Genomic DNA, 19,718 nt, shown 5'->3' with positions numbered 1-19,718 from the left:
TTTCATCACTTCTTGTACCTTACATCATCTGTGTACACTACTTTTAAACACAACCGGAGACCCATAACGGTTTTATGATTTTTAATTGCTTTATTTATTTCTTCTAGTTAAGTGGCTGATCGTACATTTTTTTTATTACAGATACAACAATGAGGGTCTCAAGAGTTTAATTTACATTCATTCACAGGACCCATACAAAAACGTGCGCACACTTTAAGACATGGGGGAGGGGCGACGGGGGCAGGCAGAGTAATGCTACAGATGACACACGTTTGTTTTTAAACAAATTGAGGAAAGACACTGGTGTGGGGGGGTATTGGACAGTAATAAGCAGTTTGTCGCTCGTGCCTTGGTCGACAAACTCCACGTCCTCTATATCCATGTATCTTTTGTTTAAATAACGTTTATGCTTTTACACGGTTAAATAACGAGCACCTTTATGACAGTGTTGGTCTTTTAATATCCACACAGAGTAAACACACCACATTGTTTTTGGCAGTCAGAAATGGCATTGCTTAGCTAGCTGTTTTTGTATTCATATTGTGTGCAGTGCTTTGATAGATATATAAAGCAAGAGATACTTAAGACAGAGAAGACTACAGAATCTAGACTACACTAATGGGGGAAGGGTCTGAATCTGTCCCCCCGTTGGAAATGCCATGCTTTGTAGCAGGTCCAGCGTGAGCTTGGTTTCAGAGCAGTCAGTGTCTGGCTTTTCAACGGTCAAAACAGTGCACTTTAGACGAATCCCAGTTGTGTCTGGATGGGGAAACTCCCATTAGTGTCTTAATCCATGTACTGGAAATCAAATGAAAACAACATTAGAAATGATATCATCCATTAACGTCTACAATTCAGTGGATACTACAGACAAGAGACTTTTAGTAGGTTAACAGCTTTCAGTAGCTCGATGTCATTTTACCACCGAAGATCACAGCCAGCCATAGACCCTAATGTAAAAACATGGAAAGACAGCAACACTTAAGACAGGACACTTACACTGATGATACAGGAGGGGAGACATACAAACACATGACCAACTGAGTAAGACTATGCTTAGCTATGAATTCATGTCAGGATGTACAGAAATGGAAGAGTGTGGGGGGGGGTGCAAAGACGAGCATGACACGACAGATAATCACTAGTTTCTGAACCAGAACCAGACCTGGTCATACTTCCACAACCACAAGCGGTCAGGGCCAGGTCAATTGGACCTAAGCTACTTCAGCCAGGTCTGGTCCAGTTAGCCAGCCTTGTTAAACGACTATACAGACAGACAGACAGAGAAATAGAAATGAAGACACAGATACTGTAAAGCTATGACAGGGGTCCTTTAGGCTGTAAGAGGGGGTCCGGATGACTTCAGCAACAGTTCACATCCAAGATGGTTGCACAGGAGGGTGGAGCAGGGGTGGGGTGGGGTGGGGGGAGGCACAGATTGTGTCGCTATATCTACCAGCCGGGTGCAGTGGGGGAGGCATTTGAGTTATAAAATGAAAGTGTTAGAAAAGCAGGGAGAAGAGGTGTGTGAGTCGACAAAGATCTGTTCTTGTATCTTCTTTGTTTTCCTCCACTTGCGTCCCTTTTCTTGACATCTGCCTTTGTGCTCTTGAAAGGGGACCTCATTTTTTGGGTAGAGACCCAGTCCGGCTTGTGCCCTGCAAGAGAGTGAGAGACGAAATAACAATCAGGAAATGGACTGTTTTTGTCATTCGCTAACGATGCTCACTAAAGGGATGTGCTCATTAGGACACAAATGTCCAGCTGTATATTGTCGTACAGTCTATGTGGCCTTGAGCATTGTGTACTTTTGTTTGGTTAGAATAAGTGGGTGAGTTCTAGGTATTATCAGAATTGTTTATTTTGTGAATTCTCAGCTATGCCTTAAAAAGAAACATCTCCCAGTTCAAATGTGCATGTTGTTGCCAAAACTGATCAATGACGTGTTGTACCAAGCGCATTCCCTAAGAATAGATTGTGCATTTTCTCGTGGGGATATAAAAGTAGGAGAAAGAGGAGAGGATTGGAACAAAGATTATACAAATGAGACAATTCTTTACGGAGAACTATTGGAATGAATATAATCCATAACGTACAAAGCCTTTAAATCTCCTAAAACAAAAGGAGATGGGAGGAAACGGGCCAAGCTCTGAGCCATTCTTACAGCAATTTGAGCTTAAAATCATTATCGGTTCGAAACAGACTAATTAGAAAGCAGTAACAGAACTGGAGAATGGAAAACAGCACACAAATGAACATTTGAAATAAAAGTCCGTCCCCAGATAACGATTCAAGATAGAGGAATCAGAAGCGCTAGATGGTGGCTTTAGCTTAACGCCAATTAGGCAGAGAGATTGTGGGGAAGCGAAGAAGAGAAGATTTGGTGGTCTATTCACCCACACATTTGTAGATTTTGATAGTCTTCGTCATCTTTTAGTTATCGTAATGCCACATAGTCCAGCTAGCAAAGACACCATGCAGGGAGCACGTGAACATATACAGATACTCTAAACATTTTTCAAAGTAGGCCTACTGTAGGGTATGCTGAAGATGACTGTGCTTGGTTGCCTTGCTAATCAACACACCCACTGTGAGTGCGCTGACTGTACCTACGAGAACATATGCTCCCTGTGCCTATTCTGCCTAATTAAAATAACTATCTGAAGCTTGGGCCAGACTGGATAATTAAAACTGCCAGAGACCTCCAGAGCATGTCCTAGAGATTAGCATTCACCATGCCATGGATAACGCAAGGAGAGACAAACAGCCTCTCAGAATGCAGGAGCTCTCCGAGTCAATACTCACAGGAGAACGAACGTGAGTCTATCCGCAGAGTGAGAGGTGAGAAAGATAAGCGAAGAGCGTGAGAGAAGGAGAGAGAGAGACAGAGGCAGAGACCAAAAGAGAGAGGCCGAGAGAGACACAGTAGAGACAGAAGATGGACAAAGACAGGCAGAGACTGAGCTAGAGAGAGAAGGAGAGAGACGGGCAGCGTGCCATTGCTCAACAATGCGCATGTTCCCTCTCTACTGTTATAGGGAGCGTGTCAGCTGTTGCTGACAGCTTATTACAGTAAGTGGATGCACTGCTTAAGTATGTGCTCCAGTTCAGAGCCTGTCGCGCTACAGCAGGAGCAGAGGGAGAAACGTGGCCTGGAATAAACGGGGAGAGTCTGTCAATAGTGGATGCTGCCGATTGTAGCAACAAATACATCAACTCTCATACGGAGGGTATACTCTCTGTTCAAACACCTCAGTCGTCTGTTTGAGAGGAACACATCGGGGTACTATGCTGCTCCTTGAAAAGTCCGGAAATGTTCACTCAAGTGCACATAAGTGTGTCTGCCTTGCCTTTGTGTGGCCTACTAGGTCGGAGAAAAACCTCCTTGTATAAGTCTGCCTGTGTAGTAATACATCCCAGTATCGTATACAGTGTACTTGGTACACACATGCATGAACCAGATGGTCAATGTAATGAAAAGTGCAATATCCTAGTTGTAGAAAGAATGAACGGCACTGCTTCCATAATAGCTTGGCTTACCTTATGGTGTGTATGCAGTCGCGTAAGCCATCGGCAAAGTAAGCAAAGCTACCACATGGCACAATTGTAATTGCTAAGCATATCCGATTGCAGTTAGCACAGCTCCTAGAACAGCCATTAAGAGTTAGCAGGGCTACTATTCCGAAAGCTTGTTTCTAATCCATTCATTACACAGCCAGGTGTAGGCCCACAGGTGCAAGGTCACTGTCTGCGAGTAAGCAGCCAATTATGTTAGGCGCTACATGTCCATATCCAAGCCAAAAATAGCACTACCTTTGACGTCAAACTGCACTCTTTAATGCAATGAAGCCTGTAGCATCAGCCAGACACTGTAATTATCACTGTCTAGAGGCTGTCTCAAGGTGCTGTTATTCTGCTGGCGGTATGATAGGCAATGGAAGGTGACACCTTAGCGTATCAACGTTGAATAAATTCATAATAGCAATTAAGAGTACATATATATTGCCGCTCGTGACTCATCTGTTACTCACTGAGTGCTGGGTATCATCACTGAGGTGAAAGAAGAAGAAAAGAGAGAGAAAGGAGGGAAGAATAAAAGAGAAAGAGATCCCATCTGTTTAATCAAGCGCACATTCTGGCATTCGTTTCAATAACATACAAAGGGAATTATATAATGGGATATTCCCTTTTTTTATGTTAATGTCAAAGGCAGATGAGAGCGTTTTTGTCACTTAAAAATGGCTTTTGTTTTTTTAGTTTACCATTTTGAAGATCTTGGACAGGGTTCCGCTGTCTCCTGCACCGGCCTTCTTTGCCTTAGCGGATCCTGTTGACTTCTGAGACGCCTGGAAGAGAGCAGGAGTGAGGTTAGACACCAGGGGACACTGTTGTTGTCACCTATCATGGTGGCCCAGTGTGTGCTTTTGCATCTCTGTCTTTGTTCATCTAAATGATTGACTAATTGACTAAAGCGACATCATATGTACATATCTTACGTGGGTATTGCACGGCCGTTTAGTACAAAACCAGGTTTTCTGATAATATCATGTTGCGTGAAAACAACAGAAGCAAATAGCCTCGTCTCCGAGCTCAATTGAAAGCCAGCAGGTGACGAGGTTATAGAAGAGATGGCTATTGAGTCAGTGACGCGCATCACGGAGTGAAATTTTACATGCAGTATTGGAACCAGCCTAGATCAAAAAGTGGCTCCTTTTGCGGTGGCATTGAAGCAGTGGAGCAAATCAATCAAAGTGGAAGTGTTTCGCTTTCTAAATCAAAGGTGGGACAATGCAATCTCAGTAACAGCGGAGCGGTGTCTGCTCTGACTCTCACAGGGTGAAAAGACTGAGAACTGTTCACAATAAACATGCATGAGGGTGAATTAAATGTGGGGAGGGAAACTTCAAAGGGTTATTTAAAGATCCCTTACCTCAGAGAAGAGCTTTAAAAGGTCTCATCCCTTATCACTCTGTTATTTTACTCCCACACAGTGTTAGCTGTTATGTGTGACTCATAACATCCACAACACACACACACCAGTGGAGGCTTCTGAGGGGAGGACGGCTAATAATAATAGCTGGAAAGGAGTCAATGGAATGGTATCAAACGTGGTTTCCATGCAGTTGATACAATTCCATTGAATCCATTCCAGGCATTACTATGAGCCGTCCTCCCCTCAGCAGCCACCACTGACACACACGCACACACAGACACACACGCACAAGAGAAGAGGACAAGACTTCAAATTCAGCAGGGCGAATAAGAAAAAGCAGGATTAAGTTGCTGGTTATCATACCGAAAAGGGAAAAATGACTTCAGCAAATAAAGAACTGGATATTCAATTGAGCCAGAGGCGGAGAGCTTGCCAAACAAAACCACTCAAAACATTATTTAATAAAAGAGAAAAACTGATGAGGGCGTTATGCATGTACGCTTGGATTAGAACAAGCTCTCAAGCCTTAAAATAGCTACAGAATATACTGTTTAAGGAACGGCCTGGGATTTTTCTCTTAGCTTTCTTTAGCTGTAGCGTTTAACCACGTACCAGGCCTAGTTTCGCAGTCATTGCCGTCCACTGGACAAGGACATGTAAGAGACAGGGAACAGACAGGGGTGAGACACAGGGGTGAGGGAAGGAAAGTTAAACACTCAGGTCTTACTCAGAGCAAAGGCATCAAGAAGAGGAGTCCACATCCAGGGTCGAGCATAGCAGAGTAAGGCAGACGCTCGCGTCATCAGAGAGAGCACAGATTCAGTGACATTACAGTACATGACATTCAGTGACATCATATGTTAACAAAGCCAAATATACAATCACATCCAAAGACTAAAACAACCAACTCCTCAATTGGACAATAATGACAAAGAGTAAGGTAAATGGGGCTCACCCTAGACTTAGGAGGGGCAGGGGACACCTGAGGGGAGAGAGTGACACAGACCTTTAGAAACACAATTACATTTGAGTCATTCAGCAGACACACTTATCCAGAGCGATTTACAGGATCAATTAGGGTTAAGTTCCTTGCTCAAGGGCACATCAACAGATTTTTCACCTCGTTGGCTCAGGGATTCGAACCAGTGACCTTTCGTTAACTGGCCTAAAGTTATTTATACCACTAGGCTACCTGCTCTTAACCACTAGGCTACCTGCTCTTAACCACTAGGCTACCTGCTCTTGACTGGTAGACTACCTGCCGCCCTCATATCAACAAGTCAAACATCAACAATAGTAGGCAAACTATGCAATTGGGGTGACTCACGATCGTTCTGAAGAGGCGTACAACAGCGTTCTCTCCTCCCTTAGGGGCTGCCTTGGCAGGTCTGGCAGGAGAGGAGGACAGGCCACGGAAGGAACCCTGGAAGAAATGGAGGGAGGGATGGAAGAAGGAAAGGAAGGAGGGATGGAAGGAGGAAAGGAGGGAGAGATGGAAGGAGGAAAGGAGGGAGGGATGGAAGGAGGAAAGGAGGGAGAGATGGAAGAAGGAAAGGAGGGAGTGATGGAAGGAAAGGAGGGAGGGATGGAAGAAGGAAAGGAGGGAGTGATGGAAGGAAAGGAGGGAGGGATGGAAGGAAAGGAAAGGAGGGAGGGATGGAAGAAGGAAAGGAGGGAGGGATGGAAGGAGGAAAGGAGGGAGAGATGGAAGGAAAGGAGGGAGTGATGGAAGGAAAGGAGGGAGGGATGGAAGAAGGAAAGGAGGGAGGGATGGAAGAACGTTATAAAGGCACGCAGGGAATACATATAGCCCAACACAACCTAACAAGAAAGTGTGCTCCCTGAACCAGACCAGGCTCTACTCTGTCTCCACTCTCCAGCTCCTGAAAGGTGTTAGAATTGGAAACAGCTGGTGGTATATTGCCAAACACCAGGGATGCTGGAGCACATTTTCTGGGGCTGTAGAACGGCTTCCTCTTCAGCTGGATGGACTACCTGGGGAGCTCTTACATCACAGAGTCATTCACAGCAGACTCACGTAGGCATACACAGATAACGCCCATCCACTAACTGGATGAAGGAATTATAAATTAATTAATAAAGTCAGTAAGAAATGTTTTGGATCTTTGCAAAGTGTGATAAATATCAACACTAAATGCTGTTGAGGGGGAAGTTAAGTAGAAATCAATACAATTAAGTACTTCAGACAAATAAACCTTTAGAGGATTGGATAGGGATGAATGCAAAATTAGCTCTGTCTCATTCTCCTGAACGTGAATATATAGCACCCCCCTCTCACAATAGGCTCTAACATGTACTTTCTAGACACACACAACTGGGACCTTAATTAAAATGGCGTGAATCTGCAATGATTCATTGTCATTTTCTCAATAATAACCCTGATTATTCCCAGTCGGCTATTTAGGGGTATGTTTGTGAATAACATCCTTTGATATAGCGAAACCCATTTCATCCTAATGAGTGCCTCTCTCTCTCTGTGGTATTTTGTGGAGTGAGAGCGAGGGGGCCTTTATGCCCCCTTTCATGTCAGCGATTGAAGAGACTGGAGAGGCTGAGGCTCTCACTGAATCACTGCGATTATCCCCATGAAAGAACTTTACCAAAATGAGAAGGCAAACTTTCACCCCTGTACATCATTCACAATATAATACACTCATTAGTGCTTCCACTTGCATTTCATTCACTGTCTTTTCAGCCCATATATGGATGGATAGATGGCTGGATGGATGCAGACTCAAGCAGAAAATGACCTCAGGAAATAAACACATTAACATAGAACATGTGTTTGTTCTTAGCCCCGGGTCCTCTAACCCGGAGGACCAGAGGGAATTTAAAATCTATCAAACTATTGGAATTGGATGATAATATCCAACACATTTATGAATACAGAAGATGCTCAGTAGAATAGCCAGGTAGCATGGTTGTTGGTCGGTCAGTTTGTTCCCTATGAGCAAAAGAAGTTGAAAAGACTTGGAAAATAAGTTGTTTTCAACCAAACCAAATGCTCATTGTGTTTGTGCTGGAGTTGGTACAGGTGAATTAATCTCACCACTTGTGGTTGTTGTGAAGAACTGATCTGCCTCGCAGCTGCGACTGGATGACTCAACGCTTATCCTTTGTGTGTTCCAGCAGCTCTGTCACCAAAATGGAGACAACTGGTTTTGCGTCCCAAATGGCACCCTATTCCATATATAGTGCGCTACTTTTGACCAAGACCCATCAAAAGGTAGTGTACTTTATAGGGAATAGGGTGTCGTTTGGGATGCACAGCTAGGGGTTCAGTACTGATTGCCATTGCAGAACCCGATCCTGCAGTTGATTAGGAATTATTTATTTTGAACATTGAACATAGACTTGGTCACATATTCCCATCAAAGTTAGGTACTACACACAGACGTTCCACTTATGTTCCCATTAAATACAGGTCCAGAGATCGAGTAGCCTGAGAGAGAGTTAGGAAGAGAAAGTTGAGTCCGAAAGTGGAGGGAGAGAAGTTAGAGCGAGAGAGACATTGAACGATTCAATTCTGAATTTAGAATCCGTTTGATATATTTGTAAAGAAGGATCACAATATTCAGTTACGATCTTCACATGTCCTTTACTGAATCATCTTGCAATAGACGTTGTCAGTATCGGTTTTGATTTTCCAACACGAAGAGTGTTCAAAGGACAACGGCATTCTGACGCAAGGAGAGTCCTTTCAGGATAGAGCCGAGCGGGGGATTATTGTGTCGGGAGGGAGGAATGGATAGAGGAAATGTTCTCTCTCGGTTTGATGTTTGAAGAGTATAAGAGATAAGTGTGTGTTCCTGGCACGGAAGTGCTTTATTATTTACCCACAATTCAGATTTCACAAAGGAGCTCGTTCCACAGCGGGAAAGAAAAACTATAAAAATGCCTCACTGTCATCCAACTTTCATAAAGCTAAAAAGCCCATTTCATCCTCAACATACGTGAATGGATTTACACAGCAGTGGACGTCCGTTCATCATTTCTAAACTCAGCTAGCTGCTAGCGTGGCAGCCCAGCCGGCGTAGAGAAAGTTTGGCAACACTTAGTTTCACCTCTGACATAGAGGCTGTTATCCAGAGGCATTAGGCCAGTACAGTCATAAAGCCAAACGTTACCTCTATCATGACAACAGTCATACGTTATAACCGCAGTAGTAAATGGGTTTGACACCAGATTTACACCTTCATGTTAATGTCATAGTGACGTGTCAAATAAAGTGTAACCAAAAGTTTCCTGCGGTGAAGAACAAGGTCACCTAAACCCAGGTCGAGAGAGTATTCAGGACTCATAGGACACCTCCCTGAGGATTTAATTAGTGTTAAACCTCTCTCCTCGGAGGTGCAGGTCAAACCTTGACAGATGCTGACTCCTTCAAAAACGGACCACGGTCAATAATTTATTCCGGAATAAATTCATTGTAATAATGTATTATTTATGAAGGAAAAGGAGGATAGGAAGGCCACATAGTGATCACTACATCCTATCCTATCGAGACAGTGTGTGAGTCATTGTGGACACACACAAATCACAAACCGCCCACTGTCAAATGAATAGGTCTTACCCACAATAGGTGAAACATCCGCGCACCATACGTTACAATTATTAATATACAGTGCATGCTCCTTCTCAATCCCATCACAGCTTTACATTTGACTTGGGTCTTGATTGATCACAAAAGGTCAATGTCCGTCAGTGTCATAACAGACAAGTCGGCGATTGATTAATAAGACTCACCGGGTTGCAGATCCACTAGCCACCGACGGACTCCTTTGGAGTGAAATCCACTTGACAGTTGGTAGTCTCAGGAGGACAGACTTTCTGCCAGATCACCTCTTCAGTTGTCTCTGTGCTGCAACTTCTCCAACTATTTAGGAGAAGCTAGCAGGAATTGGACAACTACCTCAAAGGGGTTTGACCGTTTACAACAAAAGTGTCATATTAGAAAGCAGTGGAGCTCTAGGTCATTCCCTAACACTGACAACAGTAAGATAAAGTTGTGGACTACAATCTACTAAACCATAGCTGAACTGGTTCTTTACCATCCAAAACCAGGGTACTGGACGAACGTCGAGTAAGAAAGACCCTGCTTGTCTTACAGTGCCAGGTGAATGTAAGTTAATAGAAGGTATGGTCTACACTCCTCAGTTCTCATCAACTCTGAATAAATAAAATGGCAACTATATGTCAAATAAATGTAGGGCTCAGAGGAAGTTCAGGTTATTTTTCCATTGTCCCTTGTTTCACTCTCAAGTACGAACACTTTAGAAGAAATGCAAATGAGACTGCACTAACTTGACTCTGGCCATCACTATAAATGTCTTACATTTTGTAAAATATACACATTTAAAAAAAATAGGAACAAGGAAGGATTGACTCTTTCATTTTTGACCATGAGGCACATCTAATGAATTCAATGACGAGTAGCATCTCATTGGCGATTCCAGTCCTTATTCATATTCAGTTACGAATGAAAATACTTAACTGGAAGTCTCCAAAAAGTGAGATGGACAAAGTGAGACAGGCTTTCTTGTTTTCATTTTGTATTCAGGTTGATTTTGAAAATAGCTGTCATTTGCCCCTTTGCTAAACAGAATACAAAATGAAAACAAGAAATAAACACTGTTGTTTTATCCTGATTTACTAGATCTTGATAAACCTTCCAAGATGTTCAATTAAAGACTAATTATTTTAAAAGACTTTCAATGTAAAAAAAAAGCATCAAATACAAATGTGACTGAAATATAATTTTCAGATGAATAAAAGTGACAAGGCAGACAGTACTAAAGACGAATTTCCAAAAGAAAAATTCCCAGATTTGTTAACGCCGTCTTGCCAAATCATACGGTCATTGTCATGCCAAACACGACTTAACTTCTCACTGTGCCCATCAATGACAGAATGATCAGATATGGAGATCGAGGTGAGGCCAGACTGTTTGGCATGACAACAATCATTTTTACATGGCCTTAAGCTACTTAATAAAAGCTGAGCTAAGAGTCGGCCTCGTAATTCCATTAAGTCTACACAACACTTCTCCCAGCCTCATCTAGACAAGCATGCCGTTACTGCAGAGTGTGGACTTATCCACTCAAGAAGTGAAAGGACAAATCAATTGGGAATAGTTTTGACAATGAACATCCCCTCTTCAACTGGGCCAGATTCTCCATAACCCATTCCTAGCATAGACCACCTCATCCCAGCAGGAGAGGTTTCTCCTCAAGCTAGACCGGATCGAAACGGAATTGTCAGTCAACGTCACTGATTGAGATAATACAATGTGAAAATCAGCGATAACCACGACGCTCAAATCAGTGTGACCGTGTCCAGTTATGCTTTTCGTTCCAAACATTCTGTGGTGTGACTGCGCCTGTTGCATCAGAGGAGGGTTGTTAAATAAATGACATTACATAATAAAAACAACAATACAAAAGCCTAAAAAACAAAAACGCTGCTCAGGGTGGGTGTTGTTAAGAGAGTTTAATCATGCCATTTATCCAAAAGCTCAGAACAGGATCAGGTCAGGAGCAGATGTCGGTCATTACAATTCACAGGAAATACAAGCACCGGTTAGATATCTCAAAGCATTACAAAAGAGATCAGCGAATGGGATCCATGGATCCACCCTGGGATCCATGGATCCACCCTGGGATCAAACATACTCCCCCACACACACAGTTCCTGACAGGGTAAAGGAAAGCCTGGGTTCAAATACTTTAAAATACTTTCAACATTTGCTTTAGTCTGCCAAGAGTTCCAGATGGCCAGGTTTTGCACATTGGCGACTATTCTATTGGTTCCATTGTGCCAGGCAAGCACAATCAAGCGCAGCTGAAGTATTTGAAATAGCATTTGAACCAGGTCTCTGTAAAAGACACCAGTGAACCTGAGAGGTGCTCCATCTAGCTGGCGAGAGGAGATCAGCTCTAAGAAGCTTTTGGCCAAGACACTGGGTTTGAGTTAGCCCGGGTATCAGTCTGCTTCTGCTATCATGCCACTCCTTGTCAAGCAAACATTTTTTGGCATGATGGCACAAACAGATTGGTACTCAGTCCAAGGACGAGTGCAAAACTCAGGCTATCGGGTCTTAGTTCTCACAAAGTTACTCAATAGACCCCATATTTAAATTAGCTTATTTTCCTGTCATGGGTTTCAGTTCCATGGTGACTGCACATAGACACTCATTTATCCATCAATTTAGTCTCATAAGGTCTTCCCCTTTTTGAATAATAGGGATTATCAATCAGCTTTGACAGGTAACAAATTGGCTTCAGTTCCTGAGGTTAAACCAGTTGTCTTCGTTTTTTTGGTGATATCTTAAAGAAAAATATAACATCACCATGCAGATTCCCATGAACTAGTTTCAAACCAGAGTAAACTAATGAAAAGACAACAAAAAAAATAGAGGTGAAACCAAGACAAGAACAGAAAGAGCAAATTCCAGTTTGTAAAAGGATCAATGGCTCAATAGTGAACGTTCATATCTGTCAATAACAGTCGGCCTTTCCTGCAGTCAAAGGACCTACAGTAGTGGCGTCATGGGTGGAATGGTATCCATATTTTCAGAATTTCATCATTAATAATAAATCAAATTACGAGGCAAATCTGGTGTGTCTATGTCAAACGGCTTTATTATATTTCAGTCTTTAGTGATGTATATAAAATGTAATATTGGGACGCAAACTCAAAATGTAATACATTTCAACTCTATATCTGACGTGGGACAGATGGACTTCTGTGTGTTTTTTTAAAGACCATAACCATGTGAGAGGTGTATACTTTTGTGTCAAAGAAAAGTTGTTTAAGACTACCAACAAACACTGTGACCCTGGTTTAGCCACTGCAGTAAAATAAAGTTAAAAGGGGAATTCTACCACTTTTCAACTTCATTTTCATTATCTCCAGCACACTACCAGTGTCTACATATGTGAAAACCGCTCATTTCAACGTTGTTTAGGAACAAATATAAAGTCAATAAGTTCTACCCAATGTCAAACGTTTTAAAAACAGTGATTTTCAAACAGCATGAGATTCGCGGTGACATGGGGACTCGTTGCAGGTTTCGATAATCACTTTTATTTTTTTTTGAATCCTACCCTGTGACCATGAGAAGAGTTGAATATTTTTAGGACCTATCGTCTTATTTATTTATTTATTTTAACTACAGATCATAGAAACACACCGTTTTTACATGTGTAGACTGGTTTGGTGCTGGAGATAATGAATATGAGGCTCCCATACCAGTTGAAAGCAACTATAAATGTATGACTCGAACATGCTCAAGAGTACACAGCGACATTTGATACAGTGGGCATCAAATGTCACATTCTTTCAACACTGTAATGGACATGGCCTCTAATGGTGAGTTTCTATGGAAAATATGCATTGAAAACATCAGACCTATTTGATGTTTCGTTATAAACTATTTTTTATAAAATGTAATTCCCAGTGCAGTCAAAAATGTGATGTCCCTGTGTTTTATATACACGGAGTGTACAAAACATTAGGAACACCTGCTCTTATTTGTGTCACTTGAAGGGGAGGAGACAGGTTAAAGAAGGATTTTAAAGCCTTGAGACGTGGATTGTAGTATTGTGTGCCATTCAGAAGGTGAATGGACAAGACAAATTGAAATGCATTTGAACGGGATATGGAAGTAGGTGCCTAGGCACACCGGTTTGAGTACGTCAGGAACTGTAAACGCTGCTGGGTTTTTCACGCTCAACAGCTTCCCGTGTGTATCAAGAATAGTCCACCCCCCAAAGGATGTGTTCCGAATGTTTTGTACACTCAGAATATTTCCACATGAGTTTGGAATAATACTGTGAAATTGTGAAAATTATGACAATTCCCTTTTAGTTTAAAACCTGTTTGAAATGACAGCCTGAAATTTAAGCCCGTTTTGGTGGGATTACCAGACTTACTAATTACTAATTGACCGCAATTAGTTAATAGACCAATAAGAAAGAGCATTCCAAACCTCTGCCAATAACAGCTAGTTTGCTCCGCCCCACTCAAACCACTCCCACACAGTTTTAGCTACATTCTTGCTTGAGAAATGACTCTTTGCTAAGAAGCTATTTTTGTTTCTTTTTACCATTTTAAATGAATACACTCACAGTAAAGGTACTTGATTGTTACCCAGAAATGATTTGATATTAGATTTTTCTTTAAACGGCTACATTGGACCTTTAAGAATAAATAAAAATGTTTCATCTGTTTAATCCTTTTTCTAACTTTGATCAGTGCAGGAAACTAAATTATGCTCAAGGCAACAGAGTTAGGTATCATATATTTGAAATTAAAAACACTTATCACAAATCTGAAGGCAACCCCCTTGGTAGAAAATATTTTCCATGTTTCTTTTAATCATAAACTAACTGCTCTGATGTAGAAAACGATTTCCTGAAAGAGCAGAGCGGTGACAATGACATTCAAACAAATAGATTTTTAAAAAGCAAGCGAATACTGCCTCTTTTTACAATAATTCTGTTCATTCAATTTTGACAGGCAAAAACACTGACATTTTCACTCTACTGTTTCAGCAGTACATTTCAATGTTGTTTAAAAAGTGAAAGAATCTGATCTACAATGCCCACAACCAAATCATTCTGAAACTGAGAAGAAAATACGACTAAAATTACTTTGAGCTGGGATTTAATTATATGCAAAAGTCATAAGATTTTTGTCCTCTCTGAAGTTGTTATAAGGCTCGACTGTCAGACCACATTCTGCAACCTATTGGATGATCATCTGAAACTACCATTCTCCTCACTGAACCAATGAGGAACTAACTCCAAATCCCCAGAGTGGACTGAAACAGAGCTGGAAAACATAACAGCGTTGGACTCTCTCTTCAATACACTGTACCAACTTCAACACATAACTGTAGTAATATCCAGTAAGTTGTGTGTTAGACTTTCCTCTGCTTCCAAAGTTGACAACTGACACAAACAGTGGCAAGCTGACTGAAATGTGCACTGGGTTGTTATATCAATTTATATCTACAGTACATCCCTTGTCACCAGCTCAAGGAGAGGCTTTGGGATTTAGAATTAGCACATCACAGAGAGAGCGAGAGAGACAAACAAGGCAATGTGGGCTCCATTATTCTCACTGTACCGCAACAGTTATCCACACACATCTGGGTCCAGGTGGTGCTTGCTACGGCAGGGTAGTGGGTTCAATTCCCGGGACCACCCATACTTAAAATGTATGCACGCATGACAGTAAATCGCTTTGGATGAAAGCGTCTGCTAAATTACATATATTATCTGAACCTGCTCTCCAACTACACAACGCAGCATCTTGAATCCTACACAAACCCATATAGGATAAGGTTTAGCGGAGATAAATGTTTTTTCCTATTCTATGGTATATTATATTATTTATGTTGGATTATGTACAATATTATGGTCTAGAGTTGTCTTTGTAAAGAAGGACTGAGAGAATCCTAGTCGAAGACACCCAATGGAGGTACCCGATGGAGGTCCACGCAAGGCATTTAGGTTATATTTGTCCACTATGGACCATCCACAGTTAAAATGGCAAACAGCTAATAAATCAGGAAAATTGGTAGCCTAACAATCATAACAGTCTCTCCCAAAATACATCTAATTTATTCAAATTTCCCCATGAAATCAGCAGAATCATTATTCTCTCTTAAAAATACCTGATACACAACTTTAAAATGGCTCCAGTTTTAGATATATTTATGACCATATAAGTACCGCAGATGCTTTGAAGCTCTAGCTGAAATAAAATGTACAATTTTAATGATAGTACCACGATAAAATAACAATTACAAAACAATTATTCAAAAGACTAAGTCAAAGCCTCTTTGCGCTACACCAATCTCAAACCACACCCATATCAGTTATCCAGTGTCTAAATGAGGTTTTCAATGCCATTAAATCACAAATAAGTACATTTCAGGTGAATGTCTTAACCTTTGGTAGATCACATGATTTTTATTTTCTAAAAAGACGTAAAATCGTAGCAAATTGAAACAAAAACTTGTGACAAATTTCTTGCAGCTCACAATCTGCCAAAACCACAAATCAGACATCAGTCACTCAACTTAAGGCTGAACACAAAAATGAACCATGGTACATTAGAGGTGTATCTTTCAAACAAATCAAACTCTCTCCTTTCCTCACCTTGCTCTTCCTCTTCTTGTCCCCTCCAAAGAAGTTCCCAATTTGATCCATAAGGCCAGGGGACTTCTTTTTCCTTCCCAGGCTAGACAGTCCAGAGGAGCTTGCAGTTGCCATGTCAGTGGTTTGGGTTGGGTAGTGCAGCTAGTATCTCTGTAAGTGGGGTTCTGTCTCTCAGGTAAGAGCGAAGGGGGTATTAAGAGAGAGAAAGGAGAGCAAAGAAACAAACTTAGTCTAGATCCTGATCCTCTGAACCGCACTCTGATCCCGCTCCGCTGTGCTCTTGGATGGTCTGTAGCTCATCTGATTCAGAAGGGCGGTCTTTGAAGGTGTTGTCCTCGCGGCCCGGGGCATCTCGGGAGAAGAGGCGGACCAGGTGGGGGCGTGGCACGGCGCTATCGTCAGCATCAGCTGTGCTGGCCTCGTTCCAGGAGCTGCTGGGCCCCTCAGTGCCCGTGGAGTCAGTCACCGCCGCCGCCTTCTCAGAGGGGCAGCCATTGTTCAGGTTCACATCTGCCTCATCCAGGCCTGCGCAGAAACAAACAAGGGTTATCTATTGGACCATGGGCCTGCATGGCGCACAAGGGCCCTGCACAATGAGTCCCTTTGACAAGACCCTGCCCTTTCTGCCAGAGAAACTCAACAGAGAAGGGATCCTGAGTGACATGCCCTGTAATAGATCTAGAACACAGATCAAATACATAGCTAGGAGATTACTGCAACTGGGGAAACCATACATGGTTAGCAAGGGTCATTACCGACTATCAAAACGGTTTCACAATGTCTCCTCCTCAGTCCATGGCAAAAGTTCCTTACAGTTATAATACTGTAAAAAAGTAAAACAGCTCACACATATCATCCCCTAAACCCCCACCACAAGCACAATAGCTCTCTTGGAATGATAATGGCATACTTTCCACATTCCTGTACTAGTACGGGAATCATTTTACCAGGTATGTTGACTGAGAACACATTCTCATTTGCAATGACTGGGGAATAGTTACAAGGGAGAGGAAGGGGGATGAATGAGCCAACTGGAGGCTTGGGATGATTAGGTGGCCACGATGGTATGAGGGCCAGATTGGGAATTTAGTTAGGACACCGTGGTTAACATCCCACTCGAAAGACGGCCCCCTACACAGGGCAATGTCTCCAATCACTGCCCTGGTGCAATGGGAAATATATTTTTTTAGACCAGAGAAAGGAGTGCCTCCGACTGGACCTCCAACACCACTTCCAGCAGCATCTGGTCTCCCCATTCATGGACCGACCAGGTACAACCCTGCTTAGCTTCAGGCCAGCAGTGGGATTCAGGGTGGTACTCATATCCCTTGGTCAGTCATTTGTCATTTAAATGTCCAATGCTGACACGCTAATTCAGAACTTTCTCCATTTGCTTTCCACTATGGCCATTAGGGTGATGCTGAGATCTACGGCATTAACTGTAACTTATCACCTCTGACAGAAGCCACCATGCTAACTAGCTCCCGGAGCACAGGGCATGGAGTGCAGCGCTCCCTGAAGAACAATGCAAACACTATACTGGACGAAATGGTGTAGAAAAAAACAACAGTGGAATCTGCATGCTAATATTTCCTCAACAGTGGTCTATTGTCAGAGCCGCATAGTTGTTTATGTGGGACAAGGAGGCCAGTGTCACTAAAATAACTCCTATAAGTATGGACTTTCAACCCGATTCACAGTGACACTTATCTGATGCCTGAGCAACTGCAAGGCAGGCGTTGGTTTGAGCCGGTTTGAGCAGATCATTGGGTTTGTGAAAGACCTCAACACTATTTATTTTTTATAATTAACCTTTTACTAGGCAAGTCAGCTAAGAACAAATTCTTATTTACAGTGACGACCTACCGGGGAACAGTGGGTTACCTGCCTTGTTCAGGGGGCAGAATGACAGATTTATACCTTGTCAGCTCAGGGATTCGATCCAGCAACCTTTCAGTTATTGACCCAACACTCTAACCACTAAGCTACCTGCCGCCCCAGTGACTCAAAATGGATCAACAAGGAGTTCAGATGGAAGAATATCACTGCATTTAGAATTTTAAAAACTAAAACTTGCAATTTGGAGAACCAAAGTTCTGGATCTACTGACAGATGTTCCGATTCTATGATCAAAGAGACGTATTACAATCCGGATCAGCGATCTTCCAAAGGGCCATCGTGGATCTGAGTACAATTAAAGCACATAAGCAGAAACTGTTACAGTTGTTTGAATGATGTACATGGAGGTAGAGCCATACTTCTCGAGTCAGCTACAACGACAAAAATCACAGGCACTTGAACGGGCGACACTGAAATTAAATATCTACGATGAAAGCAGGTTTTCTGTAGCGGAAGCTATTTACTTATTAAAACAAATTGCTCTTAGATATGATTGTGAAAGGATTGAAGGACGGCTGGTCTCAACCGAAGCTCAAAGCCCATTGGGGAACCAGGACGCCACCAGCACGTATTTTCTTATTTCTCTAGGAGTCACTAAGACCTTGATACTTTCCCAGTGAACAAAATCACAGAACCAAACATCCCTTGTCACCTTGGTGAAAGGCAACTGTAATTGTGACCCTAAACCTCACAACATGAAATATGAGAGACCAGAAGAGCAAGGAAAGAGAAAAGACAGATCAGGAGAAAGAGATAATGGAGAGAAGATAAAAAGGAGAGGGATACATGGAAATAGTATGAAAAGGAGGGAGAGATAGAATGAGAGAGAGGATGAGGGAGAGAGATATTTTCCCAGTAGATGTGATTGAGGTGTGTGCCGCTGTGACGGTGCTATAAAGACACGGTGATTTGATGTTATAAAATGATGAAAGCCGTGCCTGTGCTCCGGGACTCCAGCAGCTCCACAATATGAGCAAACTGTTCAGACTTATTCCCTCCCGGCAGTGGCCCTGTTATGTTACAGAGTCATCTCACACCATCACCTCCATCATCAACTGCCATCAAATAGCATTGTTCTGATTAGCACTTTCCACTGCACTTACAGTATGACGACAAGTCACTTTGTATCTTGTATGCTTGGAAAACACAAAAACACTGAATAATCGGTCTTATCCACTTTCCTTCTCCCACTCTCTGGGACAGGAACTGTATACCTATGTGTGCACAACCCAGAGTGTTTTGACATTGAAACACCTCTGAAAATTAAACACAAACAAATGTACAATTGTATAGTTTTGCATTGCCCATCTATTCCACATGCGTGCATTGTCAGAAAATATAGTTATGAATAAAGTTTATAAAGATAGTCATCTTGACTTTAGACTGCTTTGAAAAAAGGTCTAAAAACACCTGACTGACTTTGATTTTGAAGTGGAATACCCCTTTAATGCTTTTGTCTTTGGTTCCCTGACAGCAATACTGTGACCGAGACCTGAACAGGACTCTGTCTCCATTAGGCTCAGCCACTACTTGCAGATGCACTCAGAATACATCTGCACCGGGCCACCGTCTCCACTTTAATCACATACCATCAGTCATTCAATCAACAGGGCGGAATGCTGATGAAATAGTCTCCCTCACACACTCTCCCTGCCAAATCAGTTAAGCGCACTGTTCCCTCTACAGATAACGGAGCT

At 42.3% G+C, this 19,718-nt stretch overlaps 2 protein-coding genes across 7 annotated transcripts in view; both read right to left on the bottom strand.

The window, feature by feature from the left end:
- Window positions 1-64: 64 nt before the first annotated feature.
- Window positions 65-16,394, bottom strand: LOC118364227 (myelin basic protein-like). 6 transcript variants are annotated; one of them, XM_035745583.2, is made up of 7 exons: window positions 16,123-16,273; window positions 6,261-6,356; window positions 5,889-5,915; window positions 5,546-5,575; window positions 4,263-4,346; window positions 4,032-4,050; window positions 65-1,658 (listed from the first exon to the last, which is right to left on the bottom strand). In XM_035745583.2, the coding sequence occupies exons 1-6, from the start codon at window positions 16,234-16,236 to the stop codon at window positions 4,048-4,050; spliced, it is 354 nt and encodes a 117-aa protein (XP_035601476.1). In that variant the 5' UTR covers window positions 16,237-16,273; the 3' UTR covers window positions 65-1,658; window positions 4,032-4,047. The 6 variants fall into 6 exon arrangements, with proteins under 6 accessions (XP_035601476.1, XP_035601478.1, XP_035601474.1 ...); XM_035745585.2 differs by having other exon boundaries at window positions 4,263-4,337; XM_035745581.2 differs by lacking the exon at window positions 4,032-4,050 and having other exon boundaries at window positions 16,123-16,394.
- LOC127914276 (myelin basic protein-like) overlaps window positions 16,349-19,718 on the bottom strand; it is a 51,276-nt gene continuing 47,906 nt past the window's right edge. Inside the window, exon 4 of the mRNA XM_052489339.1 lies at window positions 16,349-16,647. Coding sequence (XP_052345299.1) covers window positions 16,349-16,647 — 299 coding nt within the window. The remainder of the gene's footprint in view (window positions 16,648-19,718) is intronic.

Source organism: Oncorhynchus keta, chromosome 31, assembly GCF_023373465.1.
Source record: "Oncorhynchus keta strain PuntledgeMale-10-30-2019 chromosome 31, Oket_V2, whole genome shotgun sequence".
Classification (NCBI taxonomy): Eukaryota; Metazoa; Chordata; class Actinopteri; order Salmoniformes; family Salmonidae; genus Oncorhynchus; species Oncorhynchus keta.
Note: the sequence above shows the minus strand (reverse complement) of the source record. Positions and strands in the feature narration are given on the sequence as shown.